We start from the raw sequence: 24,643 nt of genomic DNA on the forward strand, positions 1-24,643 counted from the left end.
TCAAAGGAAGGAAACACTCATCTAGAGATGTTGCACAGTAAAAGCAGCATGGAAGGAGAGACATTTAACACATCCCAATTGCTTTTCTCAGACTTTGGCATGACCAGAGATATCTACGAGACGGATTATTACCGTAAGGGAGGCAAAGGACTTCTGCCGGTGCGCTGGATGGCACCCGAATCATTAAAGGACGGTGTTTTCACTACTTACTCAGATGTGTGGTAAGTTGTACTCTGCAATCCCAGATGAATCAAGAACTCACCGTTTTAATGCATGTTGTTTACACTGTGAGTTGCTAACTTCTTCTGAGTACAGACAAAACACAACATTGTTTTGAAACCCTCTTAAAAATATAGTAGTATTCTTTTAAAGTATGCGTTCTCCAAAATAAGGCTATCACTTGTAGGTCTTCAGAATGTTTCTCACCAGGAGTCTTGTTTCTTTCTTAGGTCATTTGGTGTTGTCCTTTGGGAAATAAGCAGTTTAGCAGAGCAGCCGTACCAGGGACTCTCCAACGAACAGGTGCTAAAGTTTGTAATGGATGGAGGATACCTGGATCAGCCGGACAACTGCCCAGAGAGGCTGTAAGTAGTAAAGCAGGTGCCAGCTGACCAAGCTGCACTAGTGGATGGCCGTTGGCTTGTGTCATGGGGCAGAGCCTGGCCACAGTCTGCATCCTTGGGGCTATAAAGGCTGGAGAGCAGTTTGTTAATCCCACGTCTGCTGAGGTTTTCTCTAATTCATCTCTCTGTACTACGTAAATAGTCTTGAGAATTACAGCAACTCTTTACTGCTGATTTTCAGAAATCCAATTTATGACTAAGGAGGAGGGAGAGGTAGGAGAATGCTCTGCTAAGCCCCAAGCTGCTTATCGTGTCCGAGGCCTTTTCATGTCTCCTGCAGGCTCCTTTCCCACTCAAAGTACAAGGTTAGGCTGCCTGCAAGTTTAGGGAGAAAAGAGGGCACTGTGTAGAGACAGAGCACAAAACACCTTGCAAAGAGGATTACAAACTGAAGCCAGACGTTCTCCTGTACCAGGGTTAAGGGTTAATGTCTGCAGCTGCTTGTGATGTTCACGGTTTGGAGGTTGCTGCATCCTCAGACCTGCCAGCGCGGCTGCCTAGCCAGATGCTTCCTAAGCTGCTTCAGAGTAATTAAGAAAAATAAATCCTGATACCACGTGTTTAACCTGAGCTAGGGTGTTTTGGTAGAGGGGTGTAAGGAGCCACTGCTGCAGCAGCGTGCAGAGGTGAGGGGAAGGAGCCCTTGTTGGAGAAGGCAAGGCTAATAGTAACTCCCTGTTTCCAGTAACTTCTTACGCCAGCCCACTTCTGGCCAAAACAGCACTTCCAGACTCAAAAAATAAACATGTTTTGTGAGTATCCTTGTGAAAAAAGCCTGCTGTCCTGGACAGTTGTCTCTTGTGGCCAGTTACAAACTGCAGTTTACAACTTTTTTTGTACCTAGGAGATGTGTAAGTTCTTTCTTCGTGGCGTATGGTAACATACGACATCTCGCTGCAGCCTTTCTTTTGGGTGGGTTGTTTACAGGACCTCTCTCTTCTGCACAGCCTGCTATTTTCCTTGAAGATTAAGGAACTTGTTATCTTTCAGGCTGAGTTAAAATTAAAATTGAATGAATTAAAGAATTGTGAGAGGGCTCTAAGTGCGTGCGCACATTCACAGAGTACGTGAACTGCAGCCTTGTTTCCTTCGGAAGCCGAGTTAAGAACAATTGAAGGAATTGGAAGGAATTTTTGATCTAGACAGAAATAGAGAAAAAGCAGTGTGAGGATCTAGAGGCAAAAACGGAGACGGGAAGAGAACAAACAGCTCAGTTTGGGTGGGAACGTGGGGTTCAAAGGAGTAGCATGCGTGATGGGCGGTCTGACATGGATACCAGTCCTGGTCTGTGCCAGCTCTGCCTGTGTGGATTTGTTTTTTCCTCTCCCTGACTCCTTTGTCCTCAACTAGGCACAGCCTGATGCAGATGTGTTGGCAATACAACCCCAAAATGCGCCCCACCTTCATTGAGATCATCGAGATGCTGAAGGAGGACTTGCACCCCAGCTTCCACGAGGTCTCGTTCTTCTACAGTGAGGAGAACAAACCTCTGGAAACGGAGGAGTACGAGATGGACTTCGAGAACATGGAGAGCATTCCCCTCGATCCCTCCTCGTACACGCAGAGGGACAAAGTCCTGGGGCGGGACAATGGACCCTCCATGGCCCTCAAGGGGAACTATGAAGAGCACATACCTTACACTCACATGAACGGTGGCAAGAAAAACGGGCGGATTCTCTCCATGCCCCGATCAAGTCCTTCCTAACGCTTCCTGTTTGACCCAAGGGTTTTGTCTGCTTTTTTTCCCCCTCCACAAATCTCAGGACTCTTGTTATTGCTGCCACAGTGTATGACACACATCTACAGACTCTTCAAATTTTTAATCATCTTATGATTAATACTTTTTTTTTTTTTTTTGCCAAGTTGACTGGTTGTCAGTGGACTTATCTGTGAACATAAATGGAAAAGGTTTCCATGGCTGCTGTCCTTTCTGTAACCATGGTTTCAAAACAGGAAGCGACCGTGTAAGTTAAACTAAAGGAGGAGCATCCACGTTTGCCAACAAAAGACGTGAAATTTGCTGGTATCTGAGCTACAGCGTAACGGTGCGGAACAAAACTTCTGCAGGACAAAAGCATTTCCAGTAGAATTCCAGGCTTTCAGGCATACTCTTCACTACAGCTGAAGGATTCAACACATCAGTCGGACGCGCCAGATCCTCAGATTGACCAATAGCTGCTGCTTTCATACTTTTTAAATGGGTTAAATCCCAAGGGTGCGTGCGTGTGCGTGCGTGTGTGCAGTATATATATGTGGGGTGTATATGTATAGCAAAATATACACTTCTTTTTTGTACATAAGTTTTGTATGTTCTCACAGAAGCTTTCCTCTTCTCGGAAGTGTGTACTTATCTTTTTCCCATTTCCCTGGAGTGACTGAATCCTAAACAGATTATTTTTATACTGAGGACTCTTGGGAGTAGGTTTTCTCTCATTAACAAATGAGGAAAATGTGCTGGGAGCCAAAGGAGCAGAAATCTGAGATTTATGGGTACTTTCAAGACCAAACAACGTAGGAGTCCCCTGACCTGAGATACCGAGTTTTCTGTCCTTACAGCATTGAGTATATATATTGTTTGTTGTAATATATTTAAAATGTCTGTAGTTTAAATTTTAACTTCATATAAATTATTGACTGTTTATGGTCCTTTCGGGGAGGGGAGAATTTGGGGGATTGTTTGGTCTTAAAGTGGTCCAAAGATTTCAGAATGAACTAATTTTAGCTGATTACCCTTTTAGGAGCTATGAAGCACATGTTAAGTTTATACTTGACAAGGCTTTATAAAACAGTTTCAAGATTTATACCGTGCAGTCAGCTGGCTCCACGCGAAGCCCTGGGACAAAGTAGTTGGGACTTACCTTGGTCGTTGGGGGCTGAAGGACACCAGAACGTCCTGCTCCGGGGTCCTGCTACGTGTTTGCCCCCTCATCCCTCGCGTTGTGCCGCAGGAGAAGCAACCAGAGAGGCCGAGTAAGAACTCTAACTGAAAAAAAAGACACTAAAGCCCAGCTGAAGGGAGGCGAGCACAAGGCTCTTGGCTCTGCACGTGAAGCAGAAGCTGAACGTGACTGTGGTCAGCTCCCTGCTGCCTGTCTGCTGCTGCTCAGGCGTCCGGCCTCGTGCTGCCTGCGGGCCTCCGATGTGTTCCTGAGATCCCTGCGTTCCTGAGATCCCTGCGCCTCTCCCAGGGCGCGTGCGTGAGCAGTGCGCTGCTTTCAGCTCTTTGGGATGTCAACCTTCGTCTCTTGGACTGTGCTTTGTTTTGCTGCTGTTTGCATAAAGACAGAGCTGATAAGCACAAAATGTTAGAAAATCATTGTGAAACTGAGCGTGTCTCGTTGCGATGAGGGAGCGTGCTGGCAGGGAGAAGCGCTAAAGCGAGAAATGAAGATGATCGATGTCGCAGGCCGTTTCGTGCAGGAGCTGGTTTTACCAGGGGAGAGATTGCTCAGACCTCTGCTATTCCTCCTGGAGAAGTCCGAGGGCCACTTTGCTCTCTCTGCTGGGAAAAAAACAAGGTCCTGACTCGGTGGGAGTGGGGACACCAGGCTGCAGCGTGGCTTTTGGTTTGTGCTGCTGCCTCCTCTCCGTGAGGGACTGGAAGGGGCTGGGGTCTGCAGGAAGCACCTCTTGCAGCTCCGCTTGCCTGCAGCACCATGGGGTGGTGGCCACTGGGACAGGGGTGGAAGGCAGAGGGCAGAGGTTGCTCACGGAGTTAGGGGGAAACCACCCAGTGCAGGCATGGGTAAGATCCTTCAGTTCGGAAAGGCCTCGTTTACATTTCCTCTGCTTTACCAAGTAGTAACTGTTTAGCAGCTCTATACTACACTGCAGGAAAGAAGACATATTCTCACACTTTTCTAAGGAAGAGAAGTTTTTCTTATTAGAAATTTTTTATTTATTTTAATATATAGAACACTGTAAAAAAAAAAAAAAAAGGCAACAAAAAAATCGTTTTCTTAAACACGCAGAACATGTAAATTTGTATCCGTAAAATCTTGGCAGGTGGATGTGGTGGGATTATTTTTGTCCTGTTCTGGTGCAGTCTACCTCAGTGTTTCTTAAGGATATTTTTAATACTGCGCACCTCTAAACCTGTTTAAATATTCTGGTCTGGACCTATTGTGGATCAGGGAAAATCAATATCAGCTGATTCCAATACTTGGGACCATTCACTGAAGGGAATGGGTAGGAGAACAGCTCATCACCGTTTATCACTATTCTGAGTAGTAGTGACCAAAAGAAACTACTTCCAGCTCCAAATACCTGATAGCAAATTTGGATCTGATACTCTGATACCATCTTCCTAGTTCTGTTGCGATAAAAAAGGAGAAAAAAAAAAAAAAAAGACCCATTTAAATGTTTGGACTTTGAACTAATGACCTAAAAGGAGGAGACAGCATCCTGCTGGAGCAGTAGATGCCAGTGGGGACCAGGGCCCGTGCCCAGCCCTCGTTGTTGGAGTTGGGTTTGGGCATCGTGGTCGCTGCCCTCGCTGTGCGCTGCTACCCGGGAGCTCTGCGGCTTGGATGTGACCTCCTGAAATCAGCCCTTCCCGCGTGCCGATGTTTTGATAACATTTTAAATTGCAGCAATCATAACTGTGGGAATAGAAGATCCTTTATATAAACAAACATTGGAACCTTGTATTGGGTCTGGCTTTTAAATTTAGTTGATATTGGTTGGCCCTGTGAGTACGCATGATTTGCAACACTCGGATCACTGAACAAGGGATTATGTGTTTCGCTTTGCGGACAGGCAGTCCGTTCACGTGGCTCGTGTTGTCATCGTCACTCTGCACCGAAGGGAGCAGTTGTTTATACCCAATACTGTGCATAAAGATTACTCCAGTCGTCCTCTCTACAGTGTGCCAAGGGCGAGGAGAGGCGTGTGGTACCAGCGGTAAGGATATCATTTTTCCCCAAAGCTTGTCCCTTCTGAAAACAAACACATGACGCTAGCGGTTGCCACTTGTGGCTGTTGGAGATTACGCTCAGCTACAGATGTAGGAGGAGTGCATGGACATCATCCGTAAAGCCCAGCTCTGAATGAGGAAAATCCTTTACTTTCAGCCCTCAGCTTCCACTTCGCTCTCTTGCTGGGAGATCCTCCCCTGCCCCGGGGATGCACAAGTCCCGCGCTTGGATCGGCAGCATCAAGGGGTTGCGTACAAGTTGGGACTGCGTGCGCCAGATGAAACCTGTGTGCAGTGCGGTCCCGTGCCCAGGAAGGGGAGCAGCATGGCAGGTGCTGTGCCTTCACCTGGGGAGCTGCTGCTGCTCTGTGCTCCAGCGAGATCCCTACTGGGGCGAGAGCGCCGCAGCTGCAGCAAAAGCACAGGCACCCACTGCTGCGCAGCGGTGAGGAGGAGCCAGGTGGGAGCACAGGTGGGATGGCTGGAGGAGGGCAGCTCCGCTGGCCTTCAGGTAGCGTTTGCTGGGGTTGGATCCTGCCCTGTGCGGGCAGAGAACTTCCCACTCACAGCTCCGAGTAGCGGGGCAGACCCAGGCGCATGTTGAGGAGCAGCTGTAGCCTCCTGTGCTCAATCTGGGGACAGGAAGGGGTACCAACAAGCAGCCAGAGCCTCGCTGTTTCTAAAGCTGGTGAAGCAGGAAGCGTAAGAACCAGCTTTCTGTGCTCTGCTGTGTTTTCTTTGAGCAGATGTTTGAAGCACGGGACTGGAGAGGTTTCTCAGAAGCGTTTGCACGTTAAATTCTATCGCCACTTCCTGAACACCTCTTGCAAATCTGGTACTTCTCTTGCAGTACAGTGCAGCATTGCAAAGCTTGCCTGCTAGGTTAAAAACACGTTAAAAACACGTCTCTTGGCGGCTTGTAAATACTCTGTTGTGTTGTAAAATAGAAGAGCTTATAACGTAAACTCTGTGCCAGCACTGGGTTGGGAAACGTGATAGGAAATAGACCAAGCTGCGAGGAGGATTTTCTGTGCAGATCATAAAGCAGCTGTGTTGGTTGGGAAGAGGCTGCTCCTAGGTTGCTAAAGGGTACTCTTAATTTATGGGTAGTGTATCTCTTTCCTCCTAAACTTGTATTATAGTAATGGGGCACTTTGCTTAATTTTGGTTTGTTGCGTATAGTGTTGGTATCTCTGGAAAAATCTCAAAGTTGCTTACTGTGTTATTGACCTAAAAGATGAAGGCAAATAGGAAAAGGCAGGAGCAAGAAAGGTGCTGCGTCAGTTTTTCTTGAGCCTCCGTTTTAGGGGAGGGAGAGAGGCAATCCAGTTCCCTCTTAACGTCACTGTGATACGAAGACGGACCCTGAGGTTCTCTGGGCCCTTCATTGCTAGCAGCGATTCCTGATACCGAGACTGGAACCTCATTTTTCAAATCAGAACGTGAAGTATCTTTGTGCCATAAAGCCTTACTCTGACAGCTGTGCCAGGTGCTCCCGTGATCCACGTGTGATCGGTTCAGAGACTGTGGAGTAAGAGCAGAGTAAGCAAGAAACTGCAGAAAACCCTCCGGTCCTCCGGCTGTGTCCTCGCCTCCCTCGAAGCCACCACTTCTCACACAAAGACGCGCAGAGCCGGCGGGCACGGCCGTGCCAGGAGCCCCTTCCCCTCCGCGGAGCAGCCGATGCCCCTCGTAGCTCCCCTGCGCGCGGTCCTGGGAGAGGAGCTGCTGAACGGATTGGAACTGTGAAGTAGTTGCTTCAGAAATACGTGAAATTCAAAGCGAGATTAGTTTAGCGTTTGTATGAACTTAATTGAATTTGGCCTTTTTATTACCTTCTGCTTGGCTCTGTGTTAACTCTGCTTGGATGCTGTACGTGAATGTTGGTGTAAGAGCATTAACGTGTTCAGCCTGTTCTGTTCTGGCTTGCCTTGCTACGAGTATCACAGGAGTGAAGCCAGTAGTGCGATTGACTTTTGGAGGAATCTGACTATTTAAAAGCAATTATAAAAACTACCATTTTTATCAAATCTGCTGTCATTAAATGTGTATTTCTTTTTAAGATTAAATTGCTTGTCCTTCTCAGAAGTAAGCACTTATTCTTGCAGGTTCAGCAAATTAACTGCAGCACAATGCAAGCTATAAGGGGACAGGTAGAGAAATGACTTTTTAAATATTGTATAATAAAGTTAGTATTAACTCCTATGGCGTAGTTATGTTTTTTGCCAATGTGTTTGCAGTGGGCACCAGGTTGTGTTTGTGGTGGTCGTTCTGTTGTGAGCTCTGCTGCTCCGGCTGATGGTGCTCGGCGCTTGCTTCTCCCCAGCCCAGGAGCCCCTGGGGGAGCGGGGTCTGGCGGTGGCACTGGGGCAGTCCTGGCATCCAAGGAGGACCATGGACACGGTTAAAGGTGGGCCCAGGCTCACCTGCTTAGCTGAGTCCTGGCGCCACCACTCAGGTTCTTGCTCTGTGCTGCCGAGGGGCTGCTTTGCAGTCCTGGTGGTGGAAAGCGTGGCTTGGGCTCGCTGGGCTCTCAATTGCCCAAGAGCCGACATCTGAGCTGGGCTTGTTCCCAAAGCTTTTCTCTTCCTCCGAGTTCCCCCCCAGCAGCATCTGGTAATGCTGTCACCGTCTTGGTTTCCAAATACTTCTCCCGTTACCGGGTGTGATGGAAACTGGCTGATGGCGATCTTAGAAAAGCCACTTTTAAATCTGAAAAGACAGAATGCTATTTGAAAAGGAAACCCCTTACCTTTTGCTTTAATTTGCACATTGGTTTTGTTCTTAGAGTGTCAAAACAGTGGCTTGTGTTTGAGGAGCTTTGTGGATGGGGTTCTGGGCATCGGCTTCATCAAACGCAGCCAAAAGCAAATGCTGGGCTGCTTGCACCTTAACCGGACCAGAGGCAGTTTCGGTTACATGCTAAGTGATGTTCTGTGAGGTCTTTTTTTTTTTTTTTCCTGTTTAAACTTGCTGCTCCCACCTTTCTCTCTGCATATCCAAGGTTCCAGTATTGCAGATACCTCTTGTTTGAAACAAAGGATCAAATGTGCCATGATTTTTTTTTTCTAAAAAAAAGGAGAAAAACACACAAAAAAATAAAAAACCTCCCCCTTGATTTATTTTTTTTCAATGTTTTTGTATGTAAGAGCCAAGCAGTGACATGTACAGAAAATATCTTGGAGCATTAAGACAAAACGCTTGCCGTGTGTCAGAATATTGAACAATTAACTGTTTATATTAAATTTCTGAATAAATTATCCAAGAATAACTGCTCATTTTGTGTCTGCTGTCTGTGCAGCGCTGGATGCTGCTTTACCACAGAGAAAGCATTAAATTCATATCTTGGAATAAGTAATACTTTCAGTTGCAAAATGAATGGTGCTGAGAAAAGAAGAAAAAAATAAAAGAAATTAAAAAACAAACACAGATCTGCCCGTTGCAGGTTTGTGGTCCGAGGCTCACTTAGCTCGGCCCCGTGGTGTGCACGACACGCTCCGGGCTCATCCTCACCGCAGGGTGCTCGGTGCTGTTGAGTAAACATTGGTAAAGGGCTTCCTTCTGCCCAAAACAGCGAGAGCTGCTGCTCCGTAGCATCATGCTGCTATTTCCCCGAGCACAGACCCAGGCTCCTTTCCCATCAAGGGGATGCAGGCAGTTTTAAAAGGCAGAACTGCGAGGCAGAAAGGCAGAGGCTCTGCTTCATCCCCGTCCTGAGGCAGAGCAGCTGGGGCCGGATTTGCACCAGGAACCACCTCCCCTCGCCTTCTGTACCGAGCTGCTGTGGAAATGTAAAAATCTTTCTTTCTTCTGACTTAAACGTTGTTTCGTTTTATCACAGGCGAGATTTCCTTCCTGATCAGCTGCACCAGCGAGGCGGGGGACTCGCTGCTGCTGTTTTTCTTCTCGATGCGTTTAGCTTTTTGGTAAAGGAACCTGCTCTCCTGCCGTGCCTTGTCCCTCGTGTCCTCGCTGTGCTGCAGCCCCAGCTCCTCACCTCACCAGCACCAAGCTGAGCACCTCGGGGCTGCTCCCGGCCTGCTGGGGCTCGGCTCTGCCAGGGCCCCACCGGCCTCAGACCTGGGGATAGCGTCCGCTGCTTGCGCAACGAATGGCTGTAAAAGTGAGTAGTGTGATTTTACTTTTTTTTTTTTTTTGCAAAAAATGCTTTTTTTTTTTTTTTTTTTTTTTTCTGGAGGGGTCGAGGTCAACCCTCGCTGCACACTCCTCGCCCCCTGTCCCTGGTAAATTCCAGCAAGTGTTTCATCAGCCACCTGGGCCCAGCGCTGGGCTGGGCGCTGACGTTGGTTAACGGAGATTGTGCAGTGCTGATGCCACCTAGTGCCTCTGCACGCCGAGCTGGACGAGGCAGCTGGATCCAGCCCCGCTCTGCGCCCGCTGCCCTGTGTTGGGCAGGAGCACACGGAACGGCTCAGCCCAACCTCAGCCCTCTCCAAACCCACCTGGATTTCTCGTGTTGTAAGAGCCATGAGAAACAAAGCAATACTTTGAAATGGTTTGGAGTTGCGTTTTCTGGCACAGGTCGTTCTCTGGAGATCCTAACAAAACTTGACCTTGCTGTGACGGGAGGTTTGCTGCCTGCTGGGCTCTCAAGTTGTGGATGCTGGGGGAGGATGCTGAGACTCATCCAGCCCTCGTGCCGTCATCCCTCATCGCTCTTCCAGGCCGCATGCATAGCTCTGCTTCGCTAACCCCTAAACCATATCAGACACCAGAAAGGAAAGAGATTAGCTCTGGTCCTCTCTTGTGGTAAGGACACCACACCGTCCCGTCAGCTGCCTGGTTTGGGAGCAGTCCTGATCCCTGACCCCTGATCCTCACCGAGCTCTTGTGGACTTCAGAGAAATTAAACCTTAATTCCTCTTTGCTCTGGTGGTTTCCTGGAGCACTGGATAATTGCTATCCCAAGCGCTGCCAAGGCTGCGGTCTCTGAGTAATTGGAGTGTGAGCGGATCTTGTTCTGATTAGGGCTTGGCTGGGGCTGGCGTGTGCTCGGGGCCGTGGGATGAGGTGCGTGCGCTCAGTGGCCCCCAGGGCTCGGTGGAACAGAGCAGGCGGACGCGCCGAAAATCTGAGCCCAGGCTGTGCTGGGGGCTCTGCCTGACGGACTGCACGCGGCGAGGACCAGCACCTCGCCCCTCGCTCCCCTTGCTTTGGAGCCAGAGTGCCTGTGGGTCTGCCCCTCACCTGCACAGAGAAATTCAGCCGGCGCAGTCATCTCTGTGCTTTGTTTCTTTGCTATCACTTCATCCTGTCTCAGCCCGAGACCTGCTGGGCTGCGGGGTCTGCCAGAGCCACCCCGCCACGAAGGATGCATTTGTGGGAGCCCAGCGCTGGGCCCCGCTGCCCCTGGCAGGAGGCTAACGAGCGATGGTGCAACGAGCCCGTGGGCACAGCCCCTTAGTGCCAGGCTCTCACGGTGCACGCAGAGCGGTTTTTCTCCGAACGGAACAGGAAGCTGTTTGCGGCAATCGCTGTCATCGTGGCCATCACCAGTTCTGCAGCTCTCGGGGCCCCTGCGCCGGGAGGTTTGGGGTGAGCGGCCCCCCAACGGGGGCTGCTGGACCCTGCTGGAGCCCCGACCCCTGCGAGGGCTGGAGAGAGCAGCGGGGCTGTGCCAGGGCTGACGTCGGAGGAACTGCAGCATGGGCAAGGCGGGCTTGTTCGTGTCTTCGGAAAGGGGAAGCGGTGAGATGGTTGAGCCAGAGGCCCCCGCGAGCAGCCCGGCAGCGCGGCTGCTGCTTCCCCGATGAGGCTCCGCTTCTCGCTTTGCACCAGCGGCTGGAGAAGTCGGGGCTGTCAGCTGTAAGCGTGCTCGGGGAACTCACCAGAGATGCCTCCAGCCTTCAGGGTAAGTCATTCTCTGCACGAGATCCATCCGATGACACTGGAGTTGTTGCTCATCTTCCTCGGGGTTTTCTGATGAAGCAGCCTCACCCTGCTGCACGTGAAGAGGAGGTTGGGGTTTAACCCACCGGGTGTCCCCCTGGCTCCCTTTGGGGCAGTGCTGGGGTGTCCAAACACCCCACGGGTGCTGCTCCTGCTGCTGCCATGCCACAGATGAAGGTTTGCAGACGCCTCCCCCCCGGCAGGACCTCAGCACTGCCCACAGCTGGGTTTGGGTCTGGCTGAGCTGGGGTCCCCCAAACCCTCTCCAAAGGGCCGCTGCTGAGCTGGGTGCCCGTGTTGTCAGGGAGCTGCCTGCAGAGGGGATGTGGGAGGACTGCGCTGGGCAGATGACGCCTTGAGGTTTGTGGTCGGGTGAGGGAAACGCTCTTCACCACCCACCTCTGTGTGACACCAGCCCGGAGCAGGCTCCATGCTGTGGAGGTGCCTGTGGCCGTCCCCAAACCAGCTGGGGTCTGCTCAGCGAGGCTGAGATTGTAAAACCAGGCTTTGTCAGCCTGCTCAAGGGCTCAGGAGCAAGGTTTGGAGCCAGGGTGAGCTGCAGGGCTGGTGTCAGTGGGGCTCAGAGACCTCAGGGAGGGGGATTTGGTGTCTTGGGGCAGTTTGGAGACAGCTCCCACCTCCCTTTGTGGGGGGACTGAGAAGGGCTTGGAGAATGATCTTTGCCAAGGGCCAGGGACTTGCTAAGACCCCAAGGTGATGCCAGCGTTGCAGATGGGGAGGGTCTCGCCCCTTCCCTTGCAGAGGCTGTGCAAAGTGATGCCAAAGGTGCAAATACCCAGCCGGTGCTCTCGGCTCTTGTCCTGCATTTCCCAGGTGGAGGGGCCCCGTGCCCCTGCAGAACGGACGTGCAGGTGACGGTTTGTCCGGCTGACATCTGATCACCACGAGCAGAGCAGGGAGGTTTTGGCAGCGAGGGGCAGGTTTGGGTGTGTTTGCAGCCTGTTTTCTGCTTCCCTCTGCAAGCCTCGGCCAGTGTTCGGGGCTGCATGCGCTGCGGGGCCACTAATCCCCGGGCCCCGCTGTAGGAAGTCACTGACCCGTCACACAGGTGGGAACGCCGGAGACCAGGAATTTCTCTCTGGCTACAGCTTCCATCAGCTGATACTTCTGACAAAACACTTGGCTTCTCCACTCCCCCCTTGGCAGCCCCTGGGCTGCAGCCTGCAGCGCTGCCTTAGACCGCGCTGAGCTCTGCCGTGCGCCGTGCTGTCGTCTCCTGCTTGGGGCCGTTCCTCGCACGGGGCTCCGAGGGCTCCCCAATGTCCGACTCACTGCTCAACCACTCCTGGCCGTCGTTCTCGAAGCGCTGGAAGAAGAGATGGTCCTTTAAGCGAGGTAACGGCCTGTGTGTGGGGAGAGAGGGCTGAGCCGGGCGCCGCAAGCCGCTGCTGCAGGGCGGCTGGGGCAAGCGGGTGGCAGAGAGCACGGGGGTCCCCGACATGCTGGGCACCCACTGCTCCTCTCTGTGGGGCCACTGCTCAGATGTCAGTGACACTTTCCTTCTGCTTCACCTTCTCAGGGCATGTAAACGCTTTGGGGAGCTGGGTAACGGGTTAAACAGCAGCCTTATGGTTTTGTAATAACCGAGCTTTGCTGCTGCCAGTGAGCCGGAGGTCCCGGCGTTCGCAGGCAGCTGCCGAGGGCTGAGCCTCAAGTTGTGTGCTGGGACTTTGGTGTCAGAGCAGATGCTGGGGAAAGAGGCTCCTCCGGTCCCTCAGAGCAGGCTGAGGAGCTGAGCCCCCGTGTTCGGGGCACGGGCTGGGCCCTGGTGGCTCATGTGGAACCCGCTTGTCCCAGAGCAGGGGTAGGAAATGCCGGCAGTGGTGTGAGCCGGCCTCGCTCCTGCTCGCAGTGCCATGGCTTGGAAAGAGAGAAGTGAGAGCCCCAGGATGTGGGGTGTTCGTGGCCCTGGAGGAGCTGGACGCTGCTGCCCCTGCTGCAAACGCTGCCCTCGGGCTGGTGGTTATCGTTATCTGTGGCATTCGAGTGCCTGATGCATGTCGGCCTTTTCCTCCCCCAGCTCCCCTCTTCCACTGCAGACATGCAGGGGAAGGGGATCCCAAGCAGCCGGCCGCAGGAAGGTTTGTGCAGAGCAGGAGGCAGGGTCAGGAGGCTCTGACCCACGCTGAGCCCCAAGCAGCTCCCAGCTCCCCGGCTCCAGCCCCGCAGTGCCGTGCCTGGGCTCGTTGGGGAGGCACAGCTGGGCTCAGGGCTGTAATAAATAAATCAGCCTCTGCTCATAACCAGGCTGCTTTGGGGAGCATCTCGGGGCAGCCCTCCCCCCTGCAGTTGCTGAGGAAGCTGCACAGTGACCATAGGTCGTGGCTGGGAGGGTATCTGAGGGGCTGCAACCCCGCTGAGCCCTGCTGAGACCTTTCCACTGACAGTGAGCTGAGGCTCGTGCTGCCTCCCTGCTCCCCGTGCCCTGCATGCCCAAAAACCAGGCCCCAAAGGCAGCGATAAGGCAGCAGCTCGCTGTACAGTGCGTTACGGTGTCGGACGGCTTATCTTCTCCCCTCCTTCAGCCCGGGCCACATGAGCCAATCCCCGCTGCTGCCAACGGCCGATGAGCTGGGGCCCAGACCAGGCCAAGTGCTGCACTTCATCCGATTTTGGCACGGTGAGCTCAGCACTTGCTCTGCAGAGGTTTTACCCTACAGCTCTGGTCATCCTGCGGGGCTGCACGTAGAGGGCAGCTGGTGCTGGGCCAGTAGGGCAGAGCCAGAAGGAGACTGAATGATTCTTGTTTCTTGCCTGTGATGCTCTCGGTGGTTTCCCAGCAGTCTCTGTCCCCTGATTGCTAGGAAATGCTCAGATGCTCTGCTCTTTCCTTCCTCCTGGGATTGTTTCGTTCTGACCGGTGCCTTTGTCCCCGCCGTGTTTGTTGTGGCCTTTCCTCGGTGGAAATTCGGGGGGTGTTTGATGCTTGCAGGATGTGAGCTGTGTGGTGAGAGCTCGGATCCTTGTGTTTCCTCTGACGCATCCCCTGCCTGGCTCTGGGGTCGCCCGGGGACCCGCAGCATCCTGCCCCAACAAGGCAGCTGGGGCCTGGGGTCGGGGCACGTTGCTCCTGGGCTGCAAATCCCTGGCGGGCACAGCTTGTTCCAGCACTGGCTGCTTGGGTGGGGTCCCCTGCTGTCACCAGCTGTGGGTGTTTTCTCCAGTGACCGGCTTGCCTGGATGGCTGCAGAAGGGAGGGTTTTTTTTCCTACAGCTCTGAAACAGAAATATCTACACCTTTATGAGTCGCCCAGTGACATTGCATGCGGGTGCAGCAGCAGGGAGCCTTCTTCCTCGAGACAAACCAGCTCAGCTGGTGGGTCCCAATGGTACCAAAACCCCCACAAGCTGCCACACGCTACGGACACCTCTCATTGCTCCCTTCCTCCTAGGGAAGAAGCCTGGCGTCTTCATGCTCTGCCTGCCAGGAAGCCAGCCTGGCACAGCGCAGCACAGCCCCGCTCGTGTGCGGCGCTTCCTCCCCAGCTCTGCCCTGGGAATTCCTCTGAGGAGCTGCTCCCTGCAGCAGCAACCTTTTATGGTCCCTGGCCACAGGAGAATATAGCAACTGCAGCACCGAAGCTGCTTAATGTTCCCTGAAACCAAACAGCATGTGCTCTTGGAAGGGTCCTTTTGCCATCTTGTCTCCAGCATCAGCTGAGGGAAGTGAATGCTGCTGCCTGGCCACCCCTGGGGACCTGTGGGGCCAACCCCTGACCACCATGCAGTGGTGAAACTGGGCATGGGTCCTCCCAAAGAGTCTCGAGTGCAGGGCCTTTGGGTTTACCCTTCTGGCTAGAAGATGGGTGACCACCTCCGTCTCAGAGACAGGGATGCTCACAGCCTCTGTGCTCTCCACACCAGCCTTTCTTTGCTCATCCTGCCATAACCTGATTCTTGGAAACATATTTTTTCCCCCAAGAGCCCCTCCACGGGATCCCTGTGCCCAAGTGTCGTGTCTAGAGCTGACGGTGCTAGCCCAGGGTCAACCGATGGAGGAATTAAACGCGGGGAGCCCGGAATTGTCACGTCTGGTGCTCACACATTGCCTAAAATGGTCTCCCCACTGCCGTAGCCCCGTGCACAGCACACGCTGGTGCCTAACGGTCGCTGCCGCTGGGTTCGCCGCCGCTGGCTGCAAACCTGATTTATCGCGTGTTGAACAAGAGTGTCTGAAGTGTCCGAGGAGGATGTAAGCTGTCTGGTGGGGCTGCAGGGGGCTTGTTGACTGCAGCAGACATCTTGGCCAAAGCCAGAGCCCTGCACGGCACAGGGAATATTTTCCAGGCCTCCAAGGAGCTGACTCTGATCCAGGGACCCACTTCAGAGCTGCAGGATGGAGCCTGGTGCAGAGCCAGCTTTGGCAGGCTGGCTGGGACCCTGCTCGGGAGGAAAACACCTCTTTGTTTTAGCTAAACCTGCGGGCCAGGGCTCTGGCCTCTGTCAGGCTGCAGCACTTGTCAGCTCCTGCAGCTCCATCCCTACCCCTGGGGACTTTGCTCCCTTCTCTGAGGCATGTTCACTGCTGCAAGGGATGGCAAGGGCAAACAAGCTCTTTTTGCTTCCCTCCTCAGGCTCATAGAGGGCAAGCAGGATGTGTCCCTGGCTCCCTGGGACCTTCCCAACCCTCTGGTTGCTCCCCTTGGGTCAGTCCTACCTTGGTCTCAGCCCCAGCCTGTTTTGGGGGTTCAGTGGCTTTTGCTGTCCGCTGACGTCTTTGGCTGCTCAGCTTCCTTCAAGCCCACGCCAAAACCTGCGCTGGTTTCTTCAGAAAGCTGATTTCTTGCTTGCAAGCTGAACAGGAGAAAACAAAAGGTGATGTTAAAACCTGCTGGCTGAGCCTCGACCAGTTTTACAGCTAAAGCATTACAGATGCAGCCCAAGGACATCCAGGGCAGGAATTTGTCTATTAATTAAAATCTTCTCCTAGATCCTCCCTAGACAGCCTGTTTCAAATTTTCACTGCTTGTATAGTTAGAAAGCTCTTAGTTAAACAGTGCCTTCGTGGAGCGTTTTCCTCACTATATCGCTTATAGCCCCGACTTTAAATGATTTCACACATTTAAACACACCAAACGCTCCTTCAAGCAGACAACCTGGCCTCTGCAGCATGCAGCAGGATCCAAGGAACAAACCTCCAAACTCTCCCTCACGTTTGCTGCCTTTTTCTCCTTTTTTTCATTGGCACCACACAATTTCTGGCTCTCTGGCTGCATCGTGTAGCATTAAAACGCACAGCAGGCTGCAAGGTTTCCAGGAGGGTGTTTCTTAACAGGATCTTGCTCATGTAATGCTTTTATATTTTGCTTTCCTGGAGTTTGATGGGTTTCTAGCAGTTTCTAGCAGGTTTATTCCCCCTTCTCTGGACGGATATGGTGGCTTACTGTCTCTTGCTATTGTTCTCCGCATCTTCAGCCATCCACCACGGTGCTTCAGCCAACAGCCTGGCTTTTTTCCACTCGCCTCAGCTGTGCGTATCTCAGAGGAATAGAAGGCCTCCGTGAGTCACGCACTGGTTTAGAGATCGTGGCTAGCGTTTCCAGCGTGTCTCGCTACATAGGAATGTGCTTCAGTCAGCTGGACGATATATTGTGCCGCCAAGTACGTCCAGGCCTTGTTTTTGTTTCTCAATGACTTATCGGGCGGTGCACGCGTGCTCCGGCACCCGCTCAGCGCTGCGGTGTGGGGAACGTGCACACATTGTGGGACCGGAGACCCACACACCTCCAGCACTGCTCCGCGTGTCAGCGCTGCCCCAAGTCCTCCTGTCTTCCCTCCCAGCGGTGTCCTTTACTCTTTAAGGGTGCAAATAATATCAGTGATGCCAGTACGTTGTGTTTTTTTTCCCCTAGATTCATGCTTTAAAGTGATTCCTGCAAGTGATGGCGGTGACAATGTGCTTAGCTCTTCTGCTTTACTGTGAAAGCAGCCCCTGTGGAACAGGACATTGTATAGGGGTCTGGCTGGGATGGTGCAAGCCTGGTCTCTGCCCCGGCACATGCCGTGGCTCAAGGGACGGCATTTCTGCTGCTAGGGGACCCCTGCACCGTGTTCCCCCAGGACGGAGGCTGGCTAGGGCTTGAGAGGCTCCTGTCCAGAAGGGTTGAGGGAGCAGAGGGCCATGTGGAGCACGTCAGTGCTGCCTGACGTCACCTCTCTGTGTCACTGGTTTTACATCCTCCTGGCCGTCCGGCCACAAGCTGTGACCTCTCTGTCTCACAGGGTCCGACTGCAAGCCCTGCTTACGGGAACTCGCTGAGCGCAGCCCCTCTGCTTTGGAGTACCGTGGCCCCAAGAGCTTCCTCCCGTCCCTGATCGCTGAGGATGACACCTTCTTCACCAGCATGGCTGAGGAAAAGGCGAGTGTCCTCTGTCCTTCCACTGCCACCACGCGAGGCAGAAGCTGGGGGTGGCAAACTGGGGGGGTCAGCACCATATCCAGAGGGGGCTGAGGTGGAATAAGGTCGGGAAAAAAAGGGTGCTGACCCAAATTATCAAGGAGCACAAGGTTATATTGCTTTTCTTGCTGGGAAAAATCATACACACGGATGTCAGTGGGTGTGAGGCATGGAGAGAGCTCGGGATGGAGGGAGCCTTACAAGCCCTGGGAGCAGGCTGAGCTGGTGGGACTGGGGCAGGTCGCATCGGGAGGGGAGAGCAGAGCGGTCCCAGCTCTGCATGGGATGTGCCCCCTTCTCAGGAGGAGCACGAGGCTCTCTGATGGGCTTTATGCGCTCAGGCTGTGCCATTGCTGCCTTTGCAGGAAGATTCCTCTTCCACAGAGCTGGACGTCCCCGCAGCTGACGTGCACAGCAGCACGGAGGATCTCCTCTCAGACTCGGCTCTCCACGGCACGGAGTATTACAAAGACCTGGGGCTCCTGAGCCCGCCAGCTGCCAAAACAGCGCCGGAGGCAGCGGCGCAGCCAGAACCAGCCCCCCAGGCTGTGTCAGCCATTCGTTTCTTGGAAGAAAGACCTGAGGCTCTGAGCAAAATGTCTGTGAATGTGGCTTTTTCCAATCCCGTGTCCTGCCCGGTGCGTTACGGCGAGGCCGACTGCCACTTCTTGAACAAAGGCACCGGCGCTGCCGATGGTCCCGAGGAGACGGGTGAAGACCTGGACCTGCAGGAGACCACGGAGTCCTTCCCCACGCTGGTGAGGTCCATGTCTACCTCTCGGAGGCACAGCTGGGAGAGCCCCTTGTCACCCGTGGACTGCAAGCGCAGGTAAGGCAGGGCCGTGAGGGCCGTGTGAGATATCCAGCACAGCGACGCTGCGGGAGGCTGGAGAGATCACCCTGCTGCTGGGTGGTCTCCCGCCCTCGTCAGCGTCTGCCAAGGCAGCTGGATGCTTGCTGCTCGTGTTGGGTGGGACGGGGAGGAACAGACACGAGGGCAGGAGGAGGTTTCTGTGTCTCTTGGCAATAGGAAGAGCCTCTTTTCCTGCTCTTGGGGCTGGGAAGAGGATCTCTCATCTGGGGAGAGCTCGGTTCTGCCTGCAGAGGACCCTTGCACACCATCAGCCACCCTGGTGACCTCCATCCTCTGCCTCAGAGGGAACTTTACCAGCTCCCAGGGATTAAGAGAGTTCTGCCAAACCCATTCTCTTCTGCTCTGCGAGCTGGCTCAGTGGGGCCTGTGGCTGCAATTGCAGCAGTCCTCAGCCCCCTTGTTCTCCCCGTGGCTGCAGAAGGGGGTGCATTTTGTGGTGTGAAGCTGAGCTCTGGCTGGGAGGGGTTTCCAGGCCTGGCATTACTGCTGTGCTGTGCTCCTGCCGCCTGCAGCGCTTGGGCTCCAGGTTCCTGTGTGCACGCTTCCCCTGCTGACAAACGTATTGATCTCTGCTGGCCGGGAGGTAGGGGCAAGCCAGCAACGCCTATTTATATCTCCCCTCCTTATAAGGTACCCTAAAATTATCTCAGCCTGAAATCTTGGCAGTTCTTTATCAAGCTCAGACTTTGGTTCCCAGACCTATTGTTGTGCCGTGTGCCAGGGATCATTCACAGTTTACAGTGGAACAGGCACACGAGCCGTGGTGGCACGGAGTGTCTGTCCGTGCCGGTCTCCTCACTGTGTGATTAAGCATGTGCGAGTGGGGGGCCAGGGAAGGGGAACGAGCCCTGCTGTCCCCTAAGCAAATGCGTCCCAAAGCCTGTCTCTGGCAGCAGGAACGAAGCTCCTATCCATCATTTTGTCCCTACGCTGCTGGCACCGCAGCAGCACTTGGTGTTCAGGCAGCTGGAGGGTGCTGGGGGGCCGGTCCGCCCCTCGCTTCCCAGAACAGGATTTCTTTTTCCTTCCCTGAAGCCAGGCCCCGGAGGAGCAGGATTTATGACACGATGCCACGGGGATGATTCAATAAATGACAACATCTGCCATTTCTAAATTGCCCGAAGGGACTTTGCTGGCATTGCAGCTGGCAGGCCAGCAGCTCCCACACAGGCGAGGCAGGCTGCAGGGTGGCTGTGCAGTCTCAGGAGCTGCTGAGAGATCAGCAAGAGCCAAATTAAACATCCCAGGTGACTGAGGAGCTCGTGGGCTTGCTGATGGCAGCCAGAGAAGATGCTTTTAACATGCTCAGGACTTGGTGTCCAGGCTGACTCTTCCCAGCATTTCCTCTCCCACAGGCCTGCTGCAGTGGCCCTCCTTGTCTTGTAGGCTCCACAGCTGTAGGATTGTCTTCATTGTGGGCTCCACAGTTGTAGGATTGTCTTCACCGTAAACTCTTTAGGATTGTCCACCCAAACTCAGGTCATGGCAGGGGCTGTGCAGTGCCTGGCACAATGGGACGGCCTTGCTAAGCCGTCTCCTTCCCCTTTACTGAATTAGGTTCAGCTTGGATACCACCGAGGCGGGCAGCGACGCGGAGCAGGAGGATGTGGAGAAGGGCAGCCGGTCCTGCCCGCAGCCTCGTGTGTCCCTGCAGCTGCCCCGGGGCGAGCTGGAAGCCTGGAGCAGCAGTGGTGGCAGCATGGTGATCAAGGTGGAGATAGAGCCACTGCGCCCGAGCCTCCCGGGCTGCCCTGGCTCGGAGGAGGTGGTGAGTGTGCGAGGGCTGCGCGTGTGCCGGCAGCGGGCAAGCTGGGTGTGCAGAAGGCACAGAAGACACAGAACTCCTGTTATAATTTCCCTTGCTGCAGCCAGAAGGGAGCAAGCACTGCCTGTTCCCACTGATACTCCCCTCTCTTTGTTTCTGAACCGCCTCACCAGCTTCTCCACCGAGACTCTGGGACAGAGCTGGTGGCAGGATGCATTTTTGGGGTCTTGGTCTAATCCTGTGCTCTGACACAGCACAGCTAGAAGCCTGCAGCAAGGGAACGAGCCCTGGTGCTGCTGGGGTGGGCCTGCAGGGCAGGAGGCTGTGGGAAGGCAGGGGTGATCGCTGGCGCTTGAGATGGGAGCCCCATTCCCTGATTTGTGCCTTGCCAACTGTGCTGGGCCCTGGTGGAGGCTTTGGCGCACGCAGGACCAAAGATGCCCGTGAATTTTCACTTCTCCAGGAACGTGGCAGTGACGGGAAGAGGCTGAGGTCGAAGTCTGTCCCATCAGCCTGCGAGATCGCCTCCCCTCCCATACCCTGCGGTTTCAACACTGCTCTTTCAGTCATGGAAGGTTGGTGCAGACAGCATGTACGGCTTTAATCGAGTGCAGGTCGGCTGTGACTAAGGCACAGAGCCGGAGCTGTAGCCTCTGCAAGTCTAGACATCCTCTGCCCTTCCCTGCTACACGGTCCCAGGAGCTCCTGAGATAAAGTCAAGCTGACTTTGGGTATGAGCTGGGTTTACAGGAGTCTAAGCACAGACGTGACCCCAGAGGCACATTGCTGTGCAGCCGGAGCATTGGTCATTCCTCACGCACACGAGGCAAGGACAGTTTCCTAGGAACAAAATGTACCTCTGCTTCTGCCCATGGTTTAGATGTGCCCTTTCTCCTCCACCCACAAGAACAGGGCAAAGATGGGCTTCTGGCAGCAGGGCCCTTAACTGGCAGGGGAGCAGGCTGTGGCACCAGGCCTTCAGGTTCTGTTTTCTGCACCAAAAGCCTTAGAAAACCAGAGACAACAGGAGGAATGAACCGACGGCTTATTTGCTGAGTGCCTCTCCGGGCTTATGAGCCTGTGAAAAGAGAAATCCCTGCTCAGAGTATTTGTCCTCTGCTCTGTCTCTTTTTGCGACCCGTGCTGCAAGGCACGGTGAGAGGACTCAGCTCCCAGGAGAGCCCCTCTCCCAGGTGGCCCGTCAGCACCAAAGCCCCCCCAGCTCCTGTAAACTTCACGTTGGGCAGCTCTGTGCTGCTGGAATCCATTAGCCTGCCCCACTTGCGAGGATTATCCTGGAATAAATGTAGGGAAACGTTAAGAAGATGGGCTGGGAAGTAACCAGGGAGGGTCTCTGGGATGGTGTCAGCTCCTACCCTTGAGCTGCAAGCAGGATCCCCAGAAGTTAGGGTAACACAAATTGCAGGAGGAAAGTATAACACAGCAAACCAGGATACCTGCTGAGGGTGTTTTCTGTTCCAGGTGTCGAACCCCCTGCTCTGGAGATGCTGGAGAAGGATCACGTGTCCCCAGACCACGTGTAGGTATTGTCAGTCCTGGCTTCTGGAGGTGGCTGAGATTCTTGAGTGCATCTGAGCTACCGGAGATCCAGGATCAGACCATGAGGGAGATCCCACCATGCTGGGGCACGGCTCCGTAGCTGGTCATAAACCAGTGCCTGACTCTATGTGGGGTGCAGGACACATTTGCCACGAAATTTTCTGATCTTTTGTTTTTCTTCTGCCCCGTCCCTGGTAGGCTAATTGTCCAGCAAGTACTTCAGGAGCTGAAGCAGTATCATGGGTGAGTGTGTCTGGGAGAAGCTCTGTTCTTGTGTTTGTGTTTTTTTTTGCTGTGTCTGATGTCTTCTCCCTGTACAGGGTAAAGCAGAGAGTTTGTGTGCAAGAAGGCAGTGATTCCTCCCAGCAGAACCTCACCTGGTTTGAGTTCCTGTCTAACGAGTAAGTGAGGTGGGCAGTAGCCCCACACTCGGTGTCCCTGGAGCAGACTGATTTCTAGCCCCATTCCATCGAAGCTCAAGCACCCCGCTACTACTGTGGACACTGGTTTCTGCAGCGGTTCTGCCCAGAGTGGGGCTTCATTGTGCATGGCACTGAACAAAAACACAGTGCCAGCCGTAATCTGAAAGCTCATTACCTTATTTGCAAGTCTCCCCATGAACGATGTGACTGATGCTGAACCAGATCCCACAACGGATTGAAAGCCCAGGGATGGGGCCCTAAAGTAAAGCTTCAGACGAACTTCATCAGTGATCTCCTTGAACCGTGCTTGGCTGGTTAACTTCCCTTAGTTAAGATGCTTTTTGTCTCCTTTCAGAAATGAGGACAGTGGAAAGAGTGACAAAGCAGAGAAAGGCACCAAGGTGATGCGCCGTCTGAGTTCCCTGCGGAGCCGAGTTACCGGGTCCTGGAAGGATAAGGTGAGAGAGATGGCGAATTTGTGGAACAGGTTTCTGAATTCTTCGAGCAGGAGAGGGGATCTCGTTCCAGGGACCAGTCCGCTGACTTGCTTTTGGGTGGCTGAGGCCTCTGATTTCATCAGCAGATGCACGGTGACTCCTAACAGCATCCAGGGGACCAAGTGGTCCCTGACTCACAGAGAAGAGCTTGCAGGGGTACGGGCACATGCTGCCCTTTGTCATGCATGGTCTTACCCTAAAGGGACTGTCCCAAGCCTTTGGGAGGCATTTGGGAAAACCACTGCAATCCCAAAGGTTCAAACACGACGGGGCCCACTGCATTTGCTGTATGCCAGCTTGCTGTGTGCTTGTTTTTACCAGCAGAGAGAGGAATGTGTAGGCAGTGCGAGGCACATAACGGAGCTGTATTTTTTTTTCGTTTTCCTTCCAGGGTAAGAACAAAGAGCAATCAAAAGAGAAAGAGAAGGAGAAAGAGACAAAGGAGCCAAAAGAGAGGTGGAAAGAGGTCAATCGGCACCAGCTTGTGCCAGGGGTTTTCTCCAGCTGCACCAGCTGCTCCCTGTGTGCCAAACCCCTCATGAATAAAAGTGGTCTGCAGTGCCTGAGTGAGTATGGCTGTCGCTGCCTGGCTCTGGCCCTGCCTGGCTGTCCCCGCTCCCCTGCCTGCCCTCTGCCCAGGCCGGCCATTCCCCTGCTTAAATTGGCCTCGTGGATTGCTTCACTGCTCTGCCTGGCTTGACTCACCCCATTACCCCGCTAAGCCTGGCTTGGTTGTTCTCCAGACAGCCTAAATCATCACTGCATCTGCCTGGCAATAATTTATCCTTGTTATCGTTGGCCACCTGACTATTTCCTGCCCCTTCCCCCCAAAGAAAGGTTCTAGGTCAACTTTCCCTTTAATAAGTTTCTTTTTCACAATGCTCTGCTTTACCCAAACAAATTTCCCTGCTGTCTGAGTGAAGCTGGCTCTTTTAGGCTGTTTTTCACCAGGGCAGGGATGTGTCAGCTCAGCATCTGCCCCGTGAATGGGCACAGGGATTCCTGGAGCATCCAATGCTTTAACAACTAACACAATATTCAAATGGGGCCTCCCAGGACTTGCATGGATGAGATTCCTGCTTTTCAGATGCAAGTAGTGCTCAGGAATGGCAGCTGCTCCTTTGCAGACCTGCATGGGACTCTGTCCTGCCTCGCTGCATGGCCTTGGCTGCTGGACAAACTGTCCCTCCTCCTAGGGACAGATACTCATGGCACTGAAGAACATTTTAATTCTTGAGAAATTGCCCGTGGGCAGATTAAATCTTTTGGAAATGAGAGAGTCGCTCTCTTTCTCCACCTTGTATCCTCGAGCAATGCTCACTCTCAAGTAAGGAACTCTCAGCACTCTTAAGGTCAGTAAAACCTTCCTGGGACAAAGCAACTGGCTGCCTTAGGGGATGTGTTATAAGAAGCATATTTTCCCTTCAGGGCAGAGAGAGATTTAAAAGGACCACAGGCTGTTAGTGAACATTTCAGAGGTGTCACAGCCAAAACAGAGAGGAGGGAGCTGAATAAGAGCAAGTGCTTTGTGGATATTTAGAAAGGATTCAAATATTATGAGAGGTGGCAGAGTTATGCTTTGTTCTTTCTGTCTGAAAGCTCTAAGCTGAGGCTCTATTTGCAGTGCGGCATGCTGCTTTACAAAAATACCCGAATCT

General features: G+C 53.3%; 2 protein-coding genes and 1 long non-coding RNA gene across 8 annotated transcripts in view; 2 read left to right on the forward strand and 1 right to left on the reverse strand.

Moving 5' to 3' along the window:
• INSR (insulin receptor) overlaps positions 1–7,743 on the forward strand; it is a 55,232-nt gene extending 47,489 nt beyond the window's left edge. The window contains exons 19-21 of the mRNA XM_068661427.1: positions 92–221; positions 450–584; positions 1,974–7,743. Coding sequence (XP_068517528.1) covers positions 92–221; positions 450–584; positions 1,974–2,328 — 620 coding nt within the window. The 3' untranslated portion in view covers positions 2,329–7,743. The remainder of the gene's footprint in view (positions 1–91; positions 222–449; positions 585–1,973) is intronic.
• Positions 7,744–8,637: 894 nt separating this feature from the next.
• LOC137844819 (uncharacterized) lies at positions 8,638–23,382 on the reverse strand. Its single transcript, XR_011090019.1, has 2 exons — positions 21,964–23,382; positions 8,638–16,263 (listed from the first exon to the last, which is right to left on the reverse strand). It is a non-coding gene; the product is annotated as an uncharacterized lncRNA (long non-coding RNA).
• The window catches only part of ARHGEF18 (Rho/Rac guanine nucleotide exchange factor 18), a 49,222-nt gene continuing 33,774 nt past the window's right edge, over positions 9,196–24,643 (forward strand). For 2 of the 6 annotated variants that reach the window (XM_068661420.1, XM_068661421.1), the window contains exons 1-10: positions 12,682–12,804; positions 17,692–17,832; positions 18,237–18,696; positions 20,299–20,509; positions 20,970–21,081; positions 21,989–22,046; positions 22,265–22,309; positions 22,387–22,467; positions 22,844–22,946; positions 23,377–23,551. In XM_068661420.1, coding sequence (XP_068517521.1) covers positions 12,729–12,804; positions 17,692–17,832; positions 18,237–18,696; positions 20,299–20,509; positions 20,970–21,081; positions 21,989–22,046; positions 22,265–22,309; positions 22,387–22,467; positions 22,844–22,946; positions 23,377–23,551 — 1,462 coding nt within the window. In that variant the 5' untranslated portion in view covers positions 12,682–12,728. Of the gene's footprint in view, positions 9,330–9,533; positions 9,662–11,288; positions 11,411–12,681; positions 12,805–17,691; positions 17,833–18,236; positions 18,697–20,298; positions 20,510–20,969; positions 21,082–21,988; positions 22,047–22,264; positions 22,310–22,386; positions 22,468–22,843; positions 22,947–23,376; positions 23,552–24,643 lie in introns of those variants that run through there. The other 4 variants (XM_068661426.1, XM_068661425.1, XM_068661424.1 and 1 more) reach the window with 4 other exon arrangements.

The sequence above is a fragment of the Anas acuta genome, chromosome 26 (assembly GCF_963932015.1).
Source record: "Anas acuta chromosome 26, bAnaAcu1.1, whole genome shotgun sequence".
NCBI lineage: Eukaryota > Metazoa > Chordata > Aves > Anseriformes > Anatidae > Anas > Anas acuta.